Raw genomic sequence first — 17,612 nt, forward strand, 5'->3', positions numbered from 1 at the left:
AGGTGAAGCACTGAATCTGGAAGTTAGGAAGAATACTCACTAGCTGGTAACAATAGGGAAATCACATCTGTAAATGTTGGGATGATAAAACCTACTTCCAAGTTATTGTATGAAATGTGACTGTAAATCACTTTAAAAACCTTAACGCTCTCTATAAATGCCAGCTGTAATTATTATATCATAAATCTAAATAAAATTGTAGAAAAACCAAACTACTCCTTCAACATAAAGTCTTGGTTTTCTTTCTTTGCACTATATAATATTCTCTCTAATAACAGTATTTAATTACAATGAGAAAAATAAAAATCACAGCAAAGAAAGATGATGTAACTTATAGCTGGGAAAGATTTTATTCCAATCAGTCACATTCATAGACCAGAGCCAAAAGGAACCTTGGAGATTATCTATAATTCAAACCCTTCATTTACAAATGGCAAGGAACTAAGGACCTAACATTACTTGGCCAAGGTCGAAATGGTGCTGACTCCACACTTCACTATGCTATACCATTGTCTCTCTTACTCAAGTTCATAGAGGTCAACAGAGCCAAATACATTGAATCCCCAAACAAGAGTATTTACTACATATAGTAGATTTACTACATATAGCAAATTTAAAACAATAAGACAGATAAGAAAGTGAATTTCATACATTTCAGAAGATCACCCTTCCCCCCCCCCCCCCCATTATGTTGTTTTGGGAAAAGCCAGAAAGATATTTTATATAAGCAATACTATGTTAAAAAGGGAATAATAAAACCTGACATGTCACTTTTCAAATATTATGAACTTATAGTAATTACCAACAAAAACAAATATAAAGCACACAAATAAAATTTTTCATAAAGCCCATAACATTTAAATTAGAAATAAACTGACAAAACATACTTCTTTTTTTCTCTGAGAGCTTCCTCAAGTCTGACTGAATAAACAATCTAAATGAGAGAATTCATTTAGTAGTAACCAAAAATAATTTCCTTTATAATTTTTTTTTTTTGGAAAGAAAAAGTATCCCAAACTGAATTCTTTGGGGCACAGGGATTTTCTGTAAAGAAACTCCCCATATCAACTTAGGAAGCTGCCTGGGAACATTTAGAGAGTAACTAATTTGCCCAGGACAACTACCAGTATGTGTTAAAAAGCATGATTTGAGTCCAGGTCTTTCTAGCTCTTCATCCACTATGTTACACTGAATAAATTATTAGAGAACAAGGAAAAAGGGGTACTTACCAACACTCTAAAAAAGTAGAGATACTCTGCTGCTCCTGAATAGTTGCCACATTCATACTGGAATTTTGCATATCTATAGAGTGTATCTAAATATTCTTGTCTAAACTGAAAACAAAAATTAAATTTTTTACTTTTTCATTTCAACTTAATGGCATTTATTTACTTAAGTTCAATACCAGATCATTTCACAATCAATTAGTTTCACTGAAGACTAGAGTTTTAACCAACTCTTACCCCTCACAAATGATCAAACAACTGTTTGATTTACAGATTCCTTTGTATTACCTATTCATGATATTTGTGTTTTACTTTCAGATCAATAGATACTAAATTAGTATTATACAAAAGCAATTAATCATTACTTAAATGTTATTTTATGGAAAGACAAGGAACTACAACATATACCTGCATCCTACCAGGCCAATTAAAACCATAACTGATATCTAAAGGGCTGTCCAAAACCTTACAATATTGATTAAACCACAGGACCCCAGAATTGGACAATATACTATAAGTTATCTACTCTGTCTTCTTACAAAGGGAATGAAATCTTTTCTTCAATATCTACATCCTATGTAACAGTACCAATGTTAATGAACTCAAGACCACCAAAGTTAAACCATTTCAGGGTTAGAAGACTTTGAATGCTAAACTAGTCTATCTTTTAAAGCAATGATTTCAACCATAATTGAAGGACTTCAAAAAGCAGGATGACACAACTGGAGCAAGATAAAATTCTTGAATCAGTAGAGGTTGAACTGGATGACATCTGTGGTACCATTCAAAGCATATTTTTATAATTGTTGAGAAATTCTTCCACATAATAAGCCAAAAATTTCTTTCTGTGTCTTCTACATATTACAAGGTCCTATCTCTCTTGGGTCAAGAACATATGATTCTTTTATGTCACAGGCTTTTCATAATTGAAGACAGCAATACTGTCTTTTCTTTCACTCCCTCCCTCCCAATTTCTTCTCTTCTCCATCTTAAACAATAACCAGTTTCTTCAATTATCTTTATGTAATAATTTTGATTCCCCAAATGAAGTCTCACATGGAAGACAGAGCAAAACTGTTAACTGTCCTTATTATGAATGTTTTATTTCTATCACAACAAATGAATTATTTTTGTGACTTAAAGCCAAGTTATTGACAAATAACCTTAGAAATGTTACTTTGAAATTTATCTCAACTTTACATAATCAAATTATCTTCACTTGATCATTTTTAGATAAATTATAATACTTAAATTAAATTTTTAAATATTTTTAAAAACCAAGATACTTACACCATGTTTGTCAGCCAGGTAGTCAAATAGCATCCGACCATCCCTTAATAAATGTTTTAAAAAAATATTTAGTTTTTAAGAATAATTTAAAATAAACAATTCGTTAGGGTCATGACAACAACAAAAAAAAAGTTTAAAACAATGCTTATATTGCAAGAAAAGAAATACACTTTCACAATGAAACAGTAAACTCTTAGTTTTCTAAACCATTAGAATTAGGGCTTAAATGCTAGTAATTGTGTTTTAATTGTGAGAATGATATGAAATAATTGTCCTTTTCCTATTAGCAGAAACATATTCTCTCTCTATGCTCAGATTACATACTTTATATTCCCTGTAATGATAAGATTTGGGATACATGACAGGTACTTAAAAATACTAGTAAATGATATTCCATTATTTGCTCAGTTTTAATGTTAAGGTATTTGTTATGTGTAAAGTAACATACTGGAGATAAAAAAAGAAAAGCAAGAGAGTTTGTTCTCATAGAGATCATATTCTAAGGAAGAAAGACAACAAATAATCAAAACTAAATCAATTAAAATTAAGAACTCTTAAAATGATGTGACTAATTAGGCTGATTCTAAACCATAGTATCATATTAAAATTAGTCAGTCACTGAAAAAAGCACCAAGAACCACAAAAAGAATATAGTTGTTCAACCCAAATAGCTGGCACTCTTATTTGTTTAACTACTACATGGACATAATACAGAGCCATTAAATATTTAAAAAGAAGGGTTTTTAATAGATGTCACCAAACTAAATACTATTTACAAATTATACAGAATGAAAAACTATGAAAATAGATACTTGTAACAAAATCAAAACCTTGTCAATACACAATGAAGTGGTATCATGTATGGTATATTATATCATTATCACTATCATCCTGTGTATTATTTTAGTTGAAAGAGTTCAATGAGTTTAAGATGAGTTAGTTTGCTTTCTAATAAGATTATTCAATTACAAAGAGCATCCATTACTTCTTCATTACTTCATTACTCTGTTCAAATTAATAGGAAATAAATATAAATATAAATTAATAACAGGTGCTTTTAAGGTAGACCCAAGATGACATAGTACAGGCCAGGATCTAGATGAAGTTTCCCAATATTCCCCTCCAAACAACTTTAACATAACTCCTCAAAACAAATTCTGGAGTACCACAGGGTAAGATAATTCAGGACAGCAAGAAAGGTCTGTGATATTAAGGTAAGTACAGGCGTAGAGCATAACAGAAATACCAACAGTGGACTATAGAGACAGCTGAAGATCTAAGCTCATTAAAAGAATCGAATAAACTGTAAGAAAGAGATCACAGAAGACTCTGCAGACACTGTGTACAGCTGATGCTGCCTGGCAACTTCAGTGTCTGTAAGAAGTTCTGGAGGGCCTTTTTGGGTGGCAACTTAAAGGCCAGAAGGAACACTAGTAATTAATTGTGGCTGCAAGGGAGCAGGAATTTTTCTTGAGTTAAAAACCAGAGCACAAAGTGAAATAAGCAGAACCAGGAGATCATCATACACTTCAACGATATTGTATGAGGATGTATTCTGATGGAAATGGATTTCTTTGACAAAGAGATCTAACTCAGTTTCAATTGATAAATGATGGAGAGAAACAGCTACATCCAAAGAAAGAACACTGGGAAATGAATGTGAACTATTTGCACGTTTGTTTTTCTTCCCGGGTTATTTAGACCTTCTGAAGCCAATTCTCCCTGTGCAACAAGAGAACTGTTCGGTTCTGCAAATATATATTGTATCTAGGATATACTGCAACATATCTAACATATATAGGACTGCTTGCCATCTAGGGGAGGGGGTGGAGGGAAGGAGGGGAAAAATCGGAACAGAAGTGAGTGCAAGGGATAATGTTGTAAAAAAAAAAAAAAATTACCCTGGCATGGATTCTGTCAATATAAAGTTATTATAAAATAAAATAAAATATATAATAATAAAAACCAGAGCACAAATCAGGAGAGCAATAACCACATCCCTTCCCAGAATAACACTACCTTAAAAATAAGTTGCAGATCTTCAGAACTAACTCCGAAAACAGCAGCATTAAAAAGTCTAAAGCTTGACACAAATATTCCCCCACATCCAGGAAAGCAGAATGGAATTTTAACATAAAAGTTCAAAGTGAAAAAAATAGACTGGAAAAATGAGGAACTAACAACAACAACAAAGAACCTGACCAATAAAAAACTACAGTGACAGAGTAGACCAAGATAGACAGTTAGAAGCCAAAAATGTGAGAACAGCTACACGCAAAGCCTCAAGAAAATAAACATAAATAAGTAAATAAATAACTCCAATTGTGCCCATGGCAGCAAAAATTCCTTGAATAGTTAGTGAGCTAAGAGTAGTAAAGGAAAAACACGAGAAAAGAAATGAGAATGATGCAAGAATATCATGAAAAGAGGATTACTCTGGCAAAAGGGGTACAAGAATTACTGAAGAAGATAATACCTTAAAAACAGAATTGGCCTAATGGTAAAAGAGGCACAAAAATGTACTTAAGAACTTTTTTTTTTTTGGCTGAGGCAATTGGGGCTATAACTTGCCAAGGGTCACACAGCTAGGAAGTATTAAGCATCTGAGGCCAAATTTGAGCCAAATTTGAACTCAGGTCCTCCTGACTTCAGGGCTGATGCTCTATCACTGCGCCACCTAGCTGCACCAAAAAAGGACTATTTTAAAAGCAGAATATAACAAATGGAAAAAGTACCAAAGCTTAGTGAAGAAAATAATTCCTTAAAAATTAGAATTGGACAAGTTGGAGGTCTATAAGACTGAGGGCAGCAATAAAAGAAACTAAAAAAAATGAAAGGAAAAAAAATGAAATATCTCATTGGACAAATAATTAAGAATTTGATTCAGGAGAGACAATTAAGAATTGCTGGATAAAAAAATAGAGCCTAGACATCATTTCAAGAAATTATAAAGGGAAACTGTCCTGATTTTTTAGGTACAGAAGGCATAATAAATACTGAAAAATTTACTGATTACCTATTGAAAGAGACCCATAAAATAAAAATTCCCAAGAATATTATAGCCAATCCCAGAGTTTCCATGTCAAGGAGAAAATACTTCAAGGAGCTACAAATAAACAACTCAAATATCATGAAATCAGTCAGGGTCACACAAGATTTAGCATTTCCATTTTAAGGAATAGAAGGGCTTGGAACATGATAATGTGGTAGGTAAAGTACCTAGTATTATAACCAAGAATTACCTACCCAATAAAATTGAGTATGATACTTTGGTGGGTAGGAAGGGGAGGAGAATGTCATTTAATGAAAGAGAGGACTTCCAAGCATTTCTGACAAAAAGATCAGAGCTGAATAAAACATGGCATTGAAAAGAAGACTCAAAAAAAGCACAAAAAGGTCAACATGAAAGAGTAATCACAAGGAATGCCATGTTTACATTCTCATATGGGAAACACATAAGAACTTTTATCATTTTGGCAGTTAGGAGGAGTCTACATAGAGAACACAGATGTGAGTCAATTGTGTTGGGATGATCTAAAAAAGGGGAGTGGTAGTTGAGAAAAAGGGATTTTCTGGTAGAAAGAAAAGAACGGGGAAAAATTTATCATGCAAAAGAGACATATAAGGAGAGCTATTGTAGTGAAGGGGGAAACATGGGTAGCAGGCAATGCCTGAACTTCACTCATTAAAATTGGTTCAAAGAAGGAATATGTATATATGGAGGTCTATCTGTATATCTAGACATATATATATATATATATATCTATGACTAGAAAAATATATATACATAGACACTCAGTTGGGTACAGAAATCTATCTCAACTAAGGTGTTAAGTGTTAAAATTTGCATTAGTAAAGGAACAACACAAAATTCCAATAACACAAATGCTTAAGTATTTTTATTTATCCAATTTTTAAAGCTATTTATTTAAACTTTTGGTTTAACTGTTAACTGTTAACTCAGAGAGTTAACAAGGTGGCACTGGGCCTGGGGTCTGGAAGACTTGTTTAAATCCAGCCTTAAAAAAACCTACAAACTGTGACTCTGGGCAAGTCATTTCATCTATGCTTGCCTCAGTTTCCACCTATGTAAACTGAGCTGGAGGAGGAAATGATAAACCATTCTAATATCTTTGCCAAGAAAACCCCAAATTTGGCCACGAAATTCAACAACAAAACGGTATTTTTAGCCTGAACCAAATATCTTAACTGATACATCATGCCACAAAAACTTCATGCTCCTTTTTTCTCTTGTTTTAATCAACTGCTTCTTCCCAGATACTTCATCTTAAAGAAAAATCCCAGGAGAACTATGTTTTTATTCCTCTTCAGGTTCTACTACTAACTCTCTTCATTCTGGAAGTTCCCTAAACTTTTCACACAGAAAGTGCTTTATCCCTGTAGTCCCTTCCTCTGATTGACTTGTTCTTCCTAGAATTTTCATGTGAAAGAATGCCCAGATAAGCCATGTCTTTATTCCTCTTCTCCTAAATCTCCAGATTTTCTCATCTCTTCCTCCCTTTTCCCCTCTCTACCTGGAACTTTTCAATTTCTTTTCTTTTGTGTTATCTTTCCCCATTAGAATTTAAACAATTGAGAAAAGGAAGTGTCCTTTCTTTTAGCATGTATTTGAATTCCCATAATTAGCAGAGGCTGACACATATTTTTTGCACTAGAACATGTTACCTCAAGGGTATCCCCAGAGATATTGAAACATGATGAATAAATCTTTTTGAAAAGAAATAAAAACTTACAAATAACAGGGCAAAGTGTTATAAAATTAAAACAAAATTAAAACCTGAGCTCAAGACCACTATGAAAGGTTTATTGCATAAACAATATTTTTTTCTCATTTCTTTGAGAAATGCCATTTTGTGATGAACACTGCCAGTTGCCAAAAAAAAGTACTAATTAAAATCATATATTCATCTTAGGAAGTTACAATAATGTTCAAATTAATAAAACTGGAAAATTTTCGCTGAATGAGAATCAGAAAGTACCTCTGAGATCTTTTTCAAATTCTTCATTTTAGAGATGAAAAAACAGGACCTACAAAGATACCTTACCAGAAATAAGATAATTCAAATCTTCCTAAGACAATTCATATAGAAGTGATTCAATTTCCTGGCATGGCGCTGGTATACTGTCCAAGTTTCACAGGCATAAAACAATGAGGTCAGCACAACAGCACTGGGGACTTCAGTTTGGTAGTCAGTCTAATACTACTCCTCTCCCACACTTTCCTTTGGAGGGATCCATACTAAGATTTTTCAACTCTCAGCCACTATTTTTTCAACTACCACTAGGTTTCAAGGTAAGAAGTGGCTACCTGGTGGATTGCATTTGCCTTGTTGTTTCTGGATCTTCAAACATCTTGACGATTGGTTCAGTTTCTGCCTGCAGCTGTTTAAGTTGTGCAACAACAGTAGTTCTTTTTTCACGCAAAGCTATTAAAAAAAGTGAAGTATTACATAATGCTGATGCAAAGCAAATCAGATTGTCATCTTCAACTTGAATACACTATTCTTAGACTTATTTATTCACCTATCAATAATGACTTCACTCACCTAGATAGATTGAATAATAAAGTATAATTGCCATTTTACAGATGATAAAACTGATGAAAAATGACTTCTCTGGGGGTCATACAGCTATTAAGGTCTATATAAGACATCACAAACATAGCACAAGTAAAGGTATATAAATCCAGTGGTCATGTGAAAAAATTCCTATTATTCTTTCTGGAGATACCAGTACCAATAATCTATACTGTAGTTCTTACTTTTCAGGGATTCTCAAATCATTTCAAAAAATCTGCGAATATCCAAATCCTCAAATAAATAATCTGGAGAATCAATGGAGTTTACAGATAATCATATTGCTATCTATATACTATTTATCTTAGCTGCATAAAGATATGATAGTGACTAACACAACTGAAAGCACTACTAAATTACCAACAACTTGTGCTTTTATTTTCTCACTTAATAGTCTATAACAAAACTTCTTAAACTATGGGTCAAGACCTTTGAATATGGGGTCACAAAAAATTTGCCAACAGCAAGTGGTTTCTGAATGTTCCTTTAGTATCAAATATTCCACCAAAATATAATTCTTTATGTAAAAATAAACAAGCACATACACTTCATTAATTTGCAAATTTGCTTTCAAATTTAATAAATGATAAAATTATATATCCACCAAAGAACTATTTTAAAATAATTTCCTTATGATTTACAATGAGTAATTTGATTTGCATATTTATTTTATATATTAATACACTTGGGATTGCATAACAATTTCTTGGGTGAAAAGGGGTCACGAGTGGAAAAAGTTTAGGAAACCCTGGATTATAACAATATGATGCTGGAGGTCCACAAAATTTAATATATTAAAAAATAATTCAAAGTTTTGAAACAACTGAGTAGGAAAATACTTTTGGCTCTTTGCTATTAACTTCTTAAAAATCAACATTAATACACACCATTACAGAGGCGAAATATCTCTAAAACAGACATTAAAAAAATGCGACTCTGCACCTTCATGCAGGGATGGCATTCGAATGTGTGCACCCTGAATATCCTGCTATACTTAGTGAATATGTTGTTCAGCTCTGCTAAATTACCTTTCATTTCTTATCTTCTAGATGACACATTAATAAAAAAGAAGGAAAATACACCAATTGCCTCTTCCTTTAAAGTATGTATCTAGTTGATTTTTATAAAAGTTAACACGTTTTATTACTTAGGAAGACAGATCAGGGGGCTTCAACAGTGGCAGCACTCTTTACAGTATTAAAAAATTTACTGAAAGAATCAATGTAGGTGTGAGAACAAACATAATGCATGATTGAAAATTTTAAATCCAAAGATCATTTATCAACTAATGGAGCTACTTCTTTAAGTATTAGATGCTTTTCAAAATAAAAAAGATATACCTTTAGAACAAATCAGGTTATCAGTATAGACACGTACAGAATTGAAAATACAAATAAATGGGACTGTTAAGAAAGGAAAAAATTTTATGATCTTTTATAACAATTTCTGTGCTTATAATTTTATGTCAATCTACAAATAATTAAGCTATCTAGCAAAGAAGTTCTTATAGCTGAAAAACTTTAAAACATATGGTCAGAGTCCCAAAGTTCTGGTCTTAATTTATTACCGGGTTACTTACCATGAGGAATATCATCAGAATAAAGATTTTTATAGACATCCATTGCAAAGTCCACCATGTTTGTGTCACTAAGAAGGTCCAGTTTTCCTTGAAGTAATTCCTTTTCATTATATATCTGCAAGGAAGAGTTAAAAAAAAAAATAGTGAGAAGTTTAAAAAAAAATTGATTAATTCAAAACATTACTAAAAATGATTTAGTTTTTAACAGTTTTAACAGGATTTAGGTTATTTGCAACATCTGGTCTGTTCTTGGTTCCAGAGGATCAATGATGAAACACTTCCCTCTGTTTAGTAGAGATGGTGGACTAATATGATGGTGAAAAAAATCTTCATGCACTTCAGATGATCATCTTGTACTCTGCTTTGGGAATCTACTCTACTTTACTTAGCTTCCCTAAAATGTGGCAAGAAGAACTAAACATAATGCTCCAGAAATGAACTAACTAAAATCAAATAAGACTATCATTTACTTTGTTATGCTCACTATAATTTTTAATAGTCTAAGATTGTTTTATCATTTCAAGTCATCATGTCGCCATGTTATTTTGGTGATTCAGACACATGGGGAAAAAAAATGCTCTAAAGAACTAAAAGAGATGTTAATTAAAGCAATTCTTGAGGAACGAATTTAATATTATACTGATGAAGTTGACAAAAGAAGAAAATGACAAAGAAGCACACACTAGTACTGCCATTATAGAAAGCAATTCGGTACTATGCCCAAAGAGCTAATAAACTCTTCATACACATTCATTATTCCCACAGGTATCAAATACAGAAAAAAAAAAAAAAAAAAAAAAAGACTACACATTTTTGTGTAGTGGCAAAGAACAGGAAACAAATAGGTGCCCATCTCTTGAGGTGGAAGGAATGGATGAAAAAATTATGATTTATAAAAATAATGAAGATGTGGTTTCAGAAAAATCTGAGAAGACTTTTATGAACTGATGAAGAGAGAAATGAGCAGAATTAGAAACAGTAAAGGACCCATCACTTCAAATGAGATATTTTTTAAGACAGTCAAGTGGGTTTTTTTTTTTTTTTTTGCTTAATAGGCATATTTGTTACAAAAATGAAGACGAAAAGATTTTTGTTAAATTGAAAAGAATGTTTAAAAAATAAACTGAGATGTAAATAAAGTAGACAAAACAAATGTCACATTAACTAAAAAAATTTTTAAATGCATAAGGACAACTGGTATACTCCCCAAGTGCTGTTCCTCCAAGATACCAACCATTTACATAGGACTAATCACTGAGTCTGGTATGTAATTAGTTTCAAATCCCTCATGATATTAACCACCAATTCTCCATAAGGATAACATAATTATTATACTGATGATCCTGTAAGAGGATGATAACTCAATTCCTATTCTTTTGCTTTTTTCCTACTATGCAGAATTACTTTCAGCCTGAATAACAGAACAAAGTTGCTAATGTTGAGTTGAAAGACAAATGAGGAAAAAACAAGAAAAACCTAGATACACATTGACACCAGAGTCCACTTTCCTTTTAATCACTTTCCTAATTCATTGCAGTTTGGCTTCCAAATCTCAATCAATTAAAGCTGCTCTCTGAAAAGACAGCTATCTCATAATTGCTAAATGTGATCATCTTTTTTCGATCATCATCCTCCTAGATTTTTCTGCATTGCTCACAACCCCTTCCACTTGGATACTCTTCTCTCTCTAGGTTTCCATGATATCTCCTTCTTGAGTGGCCATCTAATCTGGTCTTTCTCAGTCAATCAATTAGTAATTATGTGCCAGATACTGTGCTAAGAGCTGGGAATACAAGGAAAGATATTCCCTACTCCCAAAAAGTTTACATTGCAATGGAATAAAACATTTAAAAAAAAAAAAAAAGCTAAGAGGAGGGCAGGGTAGAGAAAAGAAAGTATCCAGCATGGGGGCATGAAAAGAGAAATCTAGAGTACCAAACTATTGAGAAATGAAGACAAGGTTGGACTGAGCAGGCTTCCTTAAAGATGGGTTCTGGGAGGAGCAGAACCTTCTCCCAGTTTCCAAGAGGAGGAGGAAAGAAGGGAATGGAGGAAAGAGGGCAAAAAGAATTTCTATATAGCCTATCAGCAGGCACTGTGCCAAACAATATATAAATATTATCTCATTAGATCTTTTCAGTCACCCAGGGAGTACAGTTATCTCCATTTTACAAACTGAGGAAATTAAAGTACACAAAGTTAAGTATATTGTATAGAGACACAGAGGTAGTGTTTGATGTCAAATTTAAACTCCATTCTTCCTGACCACAGCACTCTAGAACTCAAGTTGATTCCTGAAGAAGGCCAGTAAAACCAAGGTGAAAAAAAACCAGTAGGTGAAAAAGCATAATTTCAGGTATGGAGTCAGTAAGTGGAAAGGATGAAAGTTTGGAGTTAAAATGTCAGGTTGAAATAATTTTTAGTAGATCAGCATAGCTAGATTACAGAGTGTGAGCCAAGGCAAAGTAAAACATAAGATAAATAGAAAAGTAAATTAAAAGTCCATACTCTTTGACTCACAAATTCCACTAAGAATATCTCAGTGAGCTCAAAAAAAGATTCCATATATCCTAAAATACTTGCAGAGAACTTTTATTAGTAGCAAAGAAGGGGAAGCAATTACTATCTATGTTTAAAAACTTTGTGATACATGAATTTGATGGACCAACAATGAATATGAAGTATTCATAGAAGCACTTACTATTATATCCTATGCAAAATAGATTTTATGCTCTTAAGGAATTTGCAAACTAGATAGGAAAAACAAAAATGTAAATAAATACAACATATATAGAATATAATTGGGAGAAAGAAGAGATGAAAATCAGGAAAGGTTTTTTATAAGATACAGTACATGGAATGATCCTTAAAAGGACCTAACGAGTCCAAAAAGCAGAGGTAAAGAAGTTCTCAAAATGTGATTTGAAAAATTCTGCAGGTTCCTTTCAGAAGAACTAGAGGTTAAAAAAAAATCATAAAAACTTGTTTAACTTATAATCCTCCCTTTTTCAAATATGTCTATGTGAAACCAGATATTTTTCAACTACTTCAATCAAATAACAGATTGGAGACTCTAAAGTGCAACTGATATGAGAATCTAGTTGTTTTCTATTATGTCAGACATTAAAAATAGGGAAAACAATGCCATTTTTTCTCACTGACCCTGATTTGTTATGTATTTAACATGCATCACTTAATAAATTGATATAAATGGAAGCCTAAACTTTTGTTTCCTTAGTCATTTCATATTTCACTTCCTAAGGCTCTGTCCTGCACCTATTTCTCTCTTATCTTCATATTATTAACTAAACAGTGCCCAAGGCTTCAAAAATACCAACTCTAAGCAACTAATTCCCAGATCTATATATCCAAACTCCTTTCTTGCCATCAGAAAGTGCCATTTGGATAAATTGAACTTAATAAATATTAACGGATTGAGATTATTGGCTAAATATCTGCTGTGTCCTTTCAAAACCTCTCTCTTTCTGCCAGATACCACTAATCCCCTAATCATCCAAACTTAATGTCTTCCTTAACATTCACTTACTCTAAAAATTCAATCTTGTCATTGATATCTTCATATCTCTTGTTCAAGTCCCCCTTTTATTCATAAAGTCATTCTGGTGGAAGTTCTCATTAACTCAAGCCTGGATTATCATAATAATCTACTGATTGATTTAAAGACCTCAAGTCTCTCCCTTTAACAATCCAGCCTCTTCACAGGTGCCAAAGAGACTTTCCTAAAATGTACATTTACTTTGTAACCTCTCCTATACCATTCAATAAAATCCAAAAGTTCCTATTTGTCATTTAAAGCCCTTCATAGCCTGGTCCTTTTTTATACTTTATTCTCACTTTATATTACTCTATGAATCCAGTAGGCTACACTGGCCTTTGTGTTTCTCCCACAAGCTATTTCATACCTTTTCACTGGTCATCCCTCGAGCTTGGAATGACCTCCTTTCTATATATTGGGTTCCCAAGAATCAGGTCAAATTCCATCTTCTTCAGGAACATTCTGTCCAGTCTTCCCCTAGCCATATCTCTCTGAGATTACCCTCAACCTATACACTCTATATATTTTGTATGTATATAGTTGTTTGTATATTATTGCCATCTTTAGAAAATCAATACCTTAAAGGCTAGGTTTTTTTTTTTTTTAAATGTTCTTGTCATCCCCATTGCTTAGCACAGTACACAGCACACATTAAGTTATTTAGTAAATGTTTACTGTTTTACCTTGAGACAGGAGATTTTTCAGAAACAAGTTATGAGGGAGTATATTTCAAATATGTAAGATTACTTGTGCAAAGGCATGATGATAGGAAGTAGTGTCAGGTATGAGGAAGACAGAGGTCACTTGAGCTAAAATAATGCATTTGAAGTTCTTTATGATCTGTAGTCTTCCTATCTTTTTAGTCTTCTTACATATTACTCCCTTCCACATTCAGTGGTTCAAGTAACCTTTCAGGTTGGCTACTTCTTGAATATTAAAGGCTAATAATAGTTCTCCTCCCACCTCCTTCTGCTTATGTACTACCTAAATGTTGTATTTCTTTCTTCTTTACCTTACTTTTCTGATTACACTATTGCCAACTTAAAGGCACTATTTCTTTATTACCCTTAGCAGCATAGTGAACAAAATACTGTTACAATTCTTATTAGCTGTTTGACTTCAGGCAATTCATTTAAACTTTCTTGGGATAAAACTTCTAGTAAGATGTGTGTAAGGTGCCATGAAACCATCCACTTTTTCTTGGAATACTAAAATTTTTTAGTATTTTCCTCAGAATATCTCCTTGCCACTGCTACATATCAAACTTAATTTTTATACATGTTACACAAAGAATAAGGATTCTTAACCTTTTTTTGTCTCTTGGGCCTGTCAGAAAATTCCCTCAACTAAGAGGAATAGGACTTCTTGGAAGATAAGCAGCTGTCAGGAGTTTGATGACGTCAGGTCAAAAGTCAAACCAAACCTAAAGCAAAGAAATGTATTAGCTTGCTAAGGAAACTGGTAATAGCAGGTTCAACTTCCCAAAATATAGATTTTTTAATAAACTTTAAGGCTCACTTAAATTACATGAGCAATGAACAGCACTTTATTACAAGTTAGGTTAGACAAGTAACATTTTTTTTTACAGAAAAGGGAATGGTAGTCAAAGTAGGGGAGATCATTCAAGGGAGAAAAAGGAGCTAAGTTTTCTGGGATCTAAATATTTTCTACACAGCTGACAAAACTTATCTGAAAAAGATATTTCTGTTCAAGAATGGGAGACAAGGGGAGGTGACTAATTACTTTTTACAATTATGAAAAAAGTTCTTTTAGACAAGACTGCAGGGACAACCAATAATAGTTAAATAGTAGGCAAGACCATCTGCTTTATGTAGCTAGTATTTTTTTCTTACTTTTTACTATTAGACTACCAGGTGATTAAGACATTTCAACCCTGTTACTCCATCAATCTGAATGAAATAATTATAGTTTATATTTTCCCCTTACAGATTCTTTGGCAATGTGGTGAAACCTAGAATCACTTCCATGCAATTCCACTCAGTGGTCAAAGTGACCTTTTTAATAAACTCCATAGCTTTCTATCATCTTCAGGGTTAAATATAAAAATCTTCAAGTTTGGCATTCAAAGATCTTCATATCTCCCACTCCCCCTTTCTAGTCTTATAATTCACAAACTTACCCCCCTCACATACTCTATTATATGGTAACATGGACTCCTTTACTATTTCTCAAACAAAACACTTTAACAAGTCCAGGTATTTTCAATGGTTATCTCTCATGCCTGGAATGGTATCCTTCCCTCCTCATTTCTGATTTCTGCTTCACGTTAAAGTTAAAATTCTACCTTCTACAGAAAGTCTTGTTCAATCCCCTTTAATTCTAGTGTCTTCTCTCAGATGATTAATTGAAATTTATGCCAGGAATGAATTTGTACATAATTGTTTGCAAGTTTCTCCCTTCATTAAACTTTGAGCTCCTTGAGAACAGGGGCTGTCTTTTTCGTTATCTTTAGCACTGGAGTCTAGCATATAGCATTAAAAAAAAAAAAAGCTTACTGACTAGCTCAAATATTACAAATTCCTAAGAATGCCAGAGGCATATTAGAAATTATTTCCCCATCTTCACAAAGTTAAGTCAGAGATGGTATTTAAACCTAGGCCTTCAGGATTCCTAGCTCGGCTATTCTAACCACAGATTTCTTTACCTCACATTAAATAATGCTTCAGTTTTGATGATTGCCCTGTGAGACGCACCATAAGCATTATTATCAGAGAAGGTAAGATCATTCAGACATCTATCAGTTATTAGAGAAAGGAAATGATTATACCTTCTGGCTCCAAATCCAAGTAACACAAAGAAAAAAAAAAAATCAAAGTTCAAAATTTGTGTAGCTCAGGGGCTAAGGAGAAAAGATATATTGGTTAAAACAATATTCTGTCTTTACTTAGGGTTAGAAACTTAAAAGCACTTTAACAAACATACAGGCCAAGAATGACTGAAACACTACATCTGGTGTTTTTTTTTTTTTTTTAATAAAAAGCACATAAGCATCAAAACCGGTTCTGTAAAATCAGTCTATCATTACCAAATTAATATAGAGAAAACTTTAAAACAACAGGAAAAAAAAACTTCAGGGAATCTAATTCTACAGTTTACTAGCTGAACTAAGAAGACAATACATCACACACTAAATAGCATGTAACAAAATAAATTTTTTTCTTTTAATAATTCTTTCTTAAGCACAAGGAACAGCAAGTGCATGAGAATGCAATATGTCTACATACACACACACACACACATATATTTTAAGGGAAGTGATTAAACAACCCTATCGCACCCACTCAGAAGACAAATAGAACAAGTACACAAATTTTATCAAAACTAATACACACTGCACTCTTTTACAATTCTCTATAAAGTAAAGAAACCTGGGCTAACAACTTGAAGAAAATTAAAAAAAAAAAAAAATTGCCAAGTATTCTAAACAAATGTGATAGGAGGGCAGGAAGAGGAGGTAGGAAAGAGGAGAAAAAGTGAACACAAGAACAGAATAGAGATTAATCGAATAACTGACAAGAGCCCACAAAAATTCTAAGATATGTAATCATCCATAAGAGAAAAAAACACCGAAATTTTGATCTGGGTGCAAGGACAACATTAAGACTAAAAAAAAGCCGGGGGAGTTAAGAGGAAGATCGGACCTTTCCTGAGACTTAAAAGAATTACAAGCAATTTTGATTCCTCCTGTCCAGCTCTAAAACTCAAAACGACGCACCTTGAGAGAGCTACAAGGAGCTCGACAACAGTCCAGTTTGGCCGCGGAGCCACCTTAGGCCCAAGAAGCCTAAAGAACACCCTAGTCTTTTCCCCATCGACTCCACGCCCTCGCCGCGTCCCTGGGGTTGAAAGCACAAGGAAAACCCGCCGGCCCAGGCCGCCTTACACGTGTAGAAGGCCTGAGACCCCCCTCCCGCAGCCAAGCAGACAGAGCAAAGACCGCATGGACTCCTAGGCCTTCCTTGGAGCCCTAGGAGATCGCTCACCTCTTTGACTGAGAGAAATTCGAGCAGCGGGAAGACCAGATGGCGATCCAAAAAGTGCGCGATGCGAGTAGTCAGATCGTACTCCGCCATCTTGCCAGGAAAAAGGGAGTAACTCCTCGCCAAACTTTATTGATACTGCTGTAAAGCGAACAAACAGACAAATCCCCGAATGCGCTTGCGCAGCTGGGCTGGGCAAGGGAAGAGTGAGGCGTTACGGGGCGGGACTTTTGTCTCTGGAGGGGAGAGGAAAATGATGGCACGCTTGCTGCGCAGGCGCCTAGCCGCGCAATTTTCAATTCTTCGGCTGGATTAAGCAAAGTAGTATACCCTGAGCCTCGGATTTGCTCGCATTGGTACCTG

The 17,612-nt window shown here is 33.7% G+C and overlaps 1 protein-coding gene across 1 annotated transcript in view; it reads right to left on the reverse strand.

Moving 5' to 3' along the window:
- The window catches only part of EIF3E (eukaryotic translation initiation factor 3 subunit E), a 38,883-nt gene extending 21,516 nt beyond the window's left edge, over positions 1-17,367 (reverse strand). The window contains exons 1-5 of the mRNA XM_051970984.1: positions 17,253-17,367; positions 9,693-9,807; positions 7,846-7,963; positions 2,517-2,559; positions 1,230-1,334 (exon numbers count right to left, since the gene is read on the reverse strand). Of these exons, the coding sequence (XP_051826944.1) occupies positions 1,230-1,334; positions 2,517-2,559; positions 7,846-7,963; positions 9,693-9,807; positions 17,253-17,342 (471 nt within the window). The 5' untranslated portion in view covers positions 17,343-17,367. The remainder of the gene's footprint in view (positions 1-1,229; positions 1,335-2,516; positions 2,560-7,845; positions 7,964-9,692; positions 9,808-17,252) is intronic.
- Positions 17,368-17,612: the final 245 nt, after the last annotated feature.

This window comes from Antechinus flavipes, chromosome 1 (genome assembly GCF_016432865.1).
Source record: "Antechinus flavipes isolate AdamAnt ecotype Samford, QLD, Australia chromosome 1, AdamAnt_v2, whole genome shotgun sequence".
Taxonomy (NCBI): Eukaryota; Metazoa; Chordata; class Mammalia; order Dasyuromorphia; family Dasyuridae; genus Antechinus; species Antechinus flavipes.